At 39.3% G+C, this 6,541-nt stretch overlaps 1 protein-coding gene across 2 annotated transcripts in view; it reads right to left on the bottom strand.

Annotated features, from left to right (window-relative positions):
- Window positions 1–79: 79 nt before the first annotated feature.
- The window catches only part of Ctnnal1 (catenin alpha like 1), a 78,582-nt gene continuing 72,120 nt past the window's right edge, over window positions 80–6,541 (bottom strand). For both annotated transcript variants that reach the window (XM_029556940.1, XM_008854644.3), the window contains exons 15-19: window positions 5,657–5,705; window positions 1,995–2,051; window positions 1,747–1,860; window positions 786–869; window positions 80–610 (exon numbers count right to left, since the gene is read on the bottom strand). In XM_029556940.1, coding sequence (XP_029412800.1) covers window positions 551–610; window positions 786–869; window positions 1,747–1,860; window positions 1,995–2,051; window positions 5,657–5,705 — 364 coding nt within the window. In that variant the 3' untranslated portion in view covers window positions 80–550. The remainder of the gene's footprint in view (window positions 611–785; window positions 870–1,746; window positions 1,861–1,994; window positions 2,052–5,656; window positions 5,706–6,541) is intronic.

The raw sequence follows: 6,541 nt of genomic DNA, 5'->3' as shown, positions 1-6,541 counted from the left end.
TTATTTTGATATATCACAGTGAAAGATTTATCGTCCTCTTTTTTTTTTTTTTTTTTTTTTTTTTTGAAAAAAAAAAAAAAAAAAAAAAAAAACATTAGCCAGGAGGATTGTGACCAGGCAGCCAAAGGAAGAGGAGTCCACAAGTGTGAGAAAAAAAGCCTGCGTTCAACCAGGCCATTGTATTTTCTGTTGAAGTTAGTGTTATAGATAAGCAGCTTAAATAAAATAGTTAAGGTACAATATGCCAGAGCTGAGTGTACATTCAAAATAGCTTCTTTGGGATTCAGTTGTCATTAAGACAAGTGGGATATTTGGTTTAACTTTTAAGGAACATTAAAAACATTTAAAATTGCACTTCAATTAGAATCCTAGTAACTACCATGGCAATCATTAGCTGTCAGGAAGGTTCCCAATCTGAAGATCAGAAAATAAAGCAAGATTTCAGTATATTCTTTATAAAACTGATGAATTTCTGAAAAAAAGGATCATTCATTTCTTTAAAAGGTCAGCTTTGCCACATGATATTCCAGAGACCTGGCTGGAAAGCTTCTCAGGTTTTACCATCCAAGGTATCTTTATTTTTAACTGAGACCCATCTGTTACTTTCCATCTGTAGGAGGAAAGAGTTAAGATAATTAGTTTCTGCTTTACTCTGAAAAAAGAAATTGGAAAATAATGCATGCACACAATTATTTTCTCTTGCATTTTCCTTTAAGCTAATAAAAAATGCTTAATACAGAAAAGCCCTCTCTCTCTCTCTCTCCCTCTCTCTCTCTCTCTCTCACCTTCTTCAGCAGCTTATAGCAAAGTGAGAGGAGCTGGACAAGGAGAGCCATCATGGATCTGATCTTTGTGATACACTTTTCAACCTGTAGTAACAGAAAGCATGCATGCACATCATCTTAAGGCTATCATTTACATAGTTTTAAAATGTTTAAATGTCTCCATGCTGCAAATCTAAGAGCTCCTGAAAGGTACAGATTAGGGTACCTGAGCTTATTTGAGGCCCAGAACATGGACAGGGCTGGCTGCTTAGGTCTCACACCTGCTTCAATGGAACCCTAGGAAGGGGTGGGGCAGCAACTGCTGTACCTTAGGCTTCTCTAAACACTTCACACACGTGCTGACAGCCAATCCCCCACTTGGCAATTCTTTGCCACGCTACCTTGTAGGCATAAGCCAAAATTCCTCAGATAAATGGCAGGAGTTTACACTTCAAGGCATTTGTGCCTTAGGTGAAGACCTAAGGACTAAGGGGTAGCTGCTCAGTGCTGCAGAATGAATCTGCATCCCCAAATCTAATTTTCAGTGGCCTGCTCCTCCCTGGGGTCAGTTATAAGGGCAAAGGCTTTCAGTCAAGACATGAAAAACGAAAATAAATTGGCTTTCTGTGGGTATTAACACTTTAAGAAAAAGATCTTAAAGGGGCCTGGAGAGATGGCTCAGCAGTTAAGAATATTGGTTGTTCTTGCAGAAGATCCGGGTTTGAATCCCAGCAACCACATGGCAGCTAACAACTGTCCATAACTCCAGTTCCAGGGGATGTGATAGCCTCTTCTGTCCTCCGCAGACATTGCACAACACGGGTGCACTTACCTACATGCAGGCAATACATGCTACACATAAAATAAAAATAATTTTTTTTAAAAAAGTTAAAAAAAGAGAAAAAGATCTGTAGCTAACCTGATAAAGACAAGTGTGCAAAATTTCCATACATCTACCCAAATAGCCCACCCTCTCTTTTACCTTTAGAAACACTTTATTCTGTAAAGATGTCTTAGTTATTGTCTGAAGCTGGTGGCAAAGAGGAATTAACTTGTTTATTTCCAGGAGAAGCATAAGTTTGTCATCATCTTTCAGCTGAAATGTAATTTAAGAATTTATTACACCCAACAAAACCCCATGTTCTATACCTTAAATACCTTTATAGCTTAATACGTGCCCAAAGTGAGTAGAAGGGCATGGCCAGCACCAGGCAGGTAGGCGTGTATTACCTGTTTTGAAAATGCTTGTACACTTGAAGTAAGCTTTAATCCTTCTGCGGCAAAAGCCTGGTAGAAAGAGAGAACACTGTTTTAGACTGATGTCTTCTGAATGGTTGGAAAAAAATATACTCAGTAATTTCAGAGTTTTAAAAATTATAAACTATACATTCAAAATCTGTCACAGAACCTCTATACTTTTTGTTGTACCCCTGGGAAACACAAGAGTTTAACCGGAATCAGAAGTTTTTCCAAGACATAAGACAAGGTCCCTGAAGAGACTCCCCTACTCCTGGAGACTCCAGTTATTCCGGAGGGTCGCAAAACCTGTGGTCCACAGCCATACACATTGTGTGGTTTCTGGAAGGATCACAAGCTCATTTCACAGGATCTCCAATTATAGACGGGGAGTCATTCTTGAGGGGTATACCCACTGGTAAGTTGCACATGACCCATCAAATAATCCCACACCCATATACATGCAAGCAACCCTAATTCAACTCAGTGGGTTATTTTTTAAAAAAGATACATGTAAGTAGTGGGGATGTGAGTTGGGAAGAGGGAGTTCCAGAGGGCTTGAGGGATATAAGTGAGAGGCATGGGGAGTGACTGTGATCAAAATGCATTACATACATGTATAAAGTTGTCAAAGAATAAGTAAATTGTTAAAAAAATCCTCAATTAGCATCATGAATCTTGGGGAATGAGGTCAGAATGTTGGTATTTTGCTGCTTCCACCTAATCACGTCCAAACCAGCTATCTGAGAGGATGAATCCAGATTGTTACATTTTTAATTTTAAGAATTTGTCTGTTCACCTTGCATTTTAATTTAGGGAACAGGAAGATGGAGAACAGTGAAAAATAATACTGGACATGTAAGAATATTCAGAGTATCACATTAAAATGTAAAACACATAAAATATTTTAAAATGCAACCACAGGGGCTGGATGGCTCAGATGACTCAGCAGTTAAGAGTACTAGCTTCTTGTCCAGAGGACCTGAATTGAGTTTCCAGATCCTACATCAGGCAGCTCACAACCACTTGTAACTCCAGCTCCAGGAGATCTGACACCATGTTCTGGCCTCTGTGGGTATGCATACAGTGGCATTCACTCACATAGACACACATATACATGTAAATAATAAAAATAAAATAAACAAAAAAAAAAAAAAAAAAAAAAAGGCTGGATGTGGTGGTGCACGCTTTTAATCCCAGCAGAGAACAGGAGATCTCTGTGAGTTCAAGGCCAGCTGGGGCTATAGGGAGAGCCTGTCTCAAAAAGACCTAAATAAATAAATAAATAAATATTAAATAAATAAAAGGCTATGCCACAGCAGTAAAGGGATGAAGAGAGGTGTGGTTGGTAACACTGATATGAAAGAAAACAAGGGAAATACCAGTGATTTATGAAGGAAAAACAGGTCTTGGTAGTAAGCTACATAAACAGTAGTCAACAGTCTTAACACCTTGCTGTTGTAAAATAGCAGTTGGTGTCCTTCCCAGTCCCCTGAAAGAGAACCAGTGTCCTTTCCTGCCAGCTTCATCATCATCCCACATCATCACTTTCTACTTTGCAGATCTCGTCCACGTCTGGCTGACAGAATATCATGGTTTCAAAACTACCGTAAGTTGACAGCACAAGTCTCTGTCCATTCCTGACCTCCCTGACAGGTCTTGTATTTCTTACTTGGCCTTTGTATTTGCCGTAAGCAAACAAAATGTCTGATTTCCATTCTCTGCATCTAGTCCACCCTCAGGGTTCCCCATCACTGTAAATGTGACTATCATTTGTTAGTCAAGCCAGAAACCTTTTAGAACATTAGATCATGCCAGTGCTTCCTAAACACTGAGTGGGCTTAGCGTGTTTGAAAAAAAACAAAATCAAAGTTCCACAGAAGTGTCATGTTTACCACTTTACTGTGGTGGCGGGCTACGTTCTCCTGACTTTCAGCTGCATCTACCTACGCTCACTCCTCTGAACCTGTTCTGAAATACTCTAACCTCCATGTACTCATCCAACTCTTTCGCGTCTTTTTTTTTTTGTCTTTTTGAGACAGGGTGTCCCTGTAGCCCTACCTGTACTGGAACTCACTTATGTAGACCAGGTTGGCCTTGAACTCACAAGAGATCTGCCTGCCTCTGCCTCCCAAATGCTTGGGACTACAGGCGTGCGCCACCACGCCCAGCTTCTTTTGCTTCTTTAATGCTCCTACTATTCAAATGTAACCTTATAGTCTTTCTGACACTCATCCATACCTTTATCTTCTTATCCTCCATGATTCTATCTCTGAATGTTAGTATATCTGCATTATATACTTTTTACTATCTCCTGCTACTAGAACATAAGCCGTAGGAGAGCAGGAGTGTTGTTTCTTCAGTTTTCTCCACAGAGCTCCTATCTGTGATCTCTAGCATATCACAAGCTCAGTAAAGACCAGCTTACTGAAGCATCTATTTTATGTTCATAGAACCACATAGAATGGATATGAGCCAAACTGAACAGAATGAATCCAGAATTTATTCCTAATTTTTTTTTTTTTTTTTTTTTTTTTTTTTGAGATGGGCTCCCTGTAGCCCTAGCTGGCCTGGAACTCACTACATAGACCAGGCTGGCGTCCATCCCACATAGATGCCTCCCAAGTGCTGGGATTAAAGGCATTCACCATTATGTCTGGCTTATTCCTACCATTAAAGGGTAGGCTCACAGCCAATAATTCTACATTACAATTGTCCCCTTCAGCTGAAGTCCTTTTCTTGAAGAGGTTGTGGTAGAAGTATATGGGAATGTCAAAAGAAGGTAGGCAATAATAACAAAATGCTCAGAATTCCAAGTTTCAAATGCAAGAATAGCCCTGAAAACAAGCTAACATAGAAGGCCAAGAGAACAGGAAAGGAATTGTGCAACACACTTGCCTTTGCCTATGATAAAGATCGGAAACTGATGCATGTGGGGGATCATTAAATGGTAAGTACTAGCATATCTGACTCTCCCGCCATGCCCTAAATCACCAAGACGGAGACTAACATACATAGCACCCTTTAATGGTCTTCAGTTTGTCTTATCTCTTATAGCAACGAATCAGTATCATTAAGTCAGCTCAGTAATGAAGAGACCAAAAAGCCTTTCTGGAACTCTAGAAGAAACGGGATTGCATCTGCTCACAAGATATTTCATCTACTTAGGAAAGTATAAAAGTTATTATGCATCTACTGACAATCAACAAACCTACTCTACTCTGTCCTATAATATTCAACTGTCTTTCTAATGGGATAACTAAGGAAGTTCCACAAAATGTTGCTACAAGACTTCTGAAGTTCTTCTGTACCACTCCCTATAGCAGGTAGGCGTGTTCATAAGCACATAAACACAATATAATAAATCACTCAGTTACAGCCAGATAGGATGGTGCATGCCAGCAATCTACCTGGGAGGGTTATATAAGAGGCTGGCAAGTTCAAGGCCAGACTAGGGAATTTAGCAAGGCTTTGTCTGAAAAGTAAAATAGGGCTGGGAATATAGCTCAGTGCTAGAGTACCTTCCTAGTAAGTATGAGCCTCTGGGTTTGATCCCTGATATAGCAACAACACACATACACACACACACAAAAAAAACAGTTATAACCTACTTTTAGCCCATAACTATAGCAGCATAAAGTGAAAATACAACATACCTCTAGGAACTGAATTAAATCCTGGGAAGTTTTCAGTGGCCCTTCTCCTCTAAAAAAAACATGAATTATTAAGAAGTAAAGTTACTGCCTGGAAATTGGTTATGTAACATATTTTAGAGCATTCTATATGTTAACAGAATCCAAATTTTAAAGAATATGAACATACTGATTTAAAAAAAGAGAAAGGCTCTTTGGTTGAGACCTAGTATCAGATCTCATATTTATTCATGAGGCAAAATGAAAAGAGATTCTATTTCTGTTTGCTATTCAGTAGCCTGTGGGAATTTATTTTGTATAAACATAGTTCTGGTTTATGTTTGACAGGCTTGAGCCATGAAATTCTAAAAGGTTTGAGAGTAAAGATCAGAGCGCATCCTGGGAAGATTCAATTGCAGCAGAATCTTGCTAAAAACATAAAAGCATTTAACAACAATGGAAGGAAACTGGCACAGAGGAATGGTTTCCAAGGTGGAAAATACAGTAAGGGATTAACAAAAAGCCACACAGTGGCCAAATTGCTGACTCCTACCACCTCTGCCTTTGCCCCATGGAAGAATCACATCCCTAGGGAGGGCAGAAGACTTCTTCAAGATGGAAATGGCAACATTTAGCTCGTGACTGCTTCTTCCTCATGAAGGATCTTCACCAACCTGCCCTCCCTCACCTCTGCCTCACTTAATGAGCAGAGACATTCGTCTTCTCAGCCTTTCTGGTGACTTTGCAAAAATAAATTAGATATTATAACCTTTTGTTTTCTCCCTTTCTCTTGGAAAAGAAAATGGCTTCAAGAGATCTTCATGTGTTTATAAACACATTTTCCTACTATGAACTAAGACTTAGCTCTGTGGCCCATTTTTAAATATAATGGCCTGTGAGTGTAAACTA

The sequence above is a fragment of the Nannospalax galili genome, unplaced genomic scaffold (genome assembly GCF_000622305.1).
Source record: "Nannospalax galili isolate Female #2095 unplaced genomic scaffold, S.galili_v1.0 scaffold666, whole genome shotgun sequence".
NCBI classification, from domain to species: Eukaryota; Metazoa; Chordata; class Mammalia; order Rodentia; family Spalacidae; genus Nannospalax; species Nannospalax galili.
This window is presented reverse-complemented; position numbering and strand designations above follow the sequence as displayed.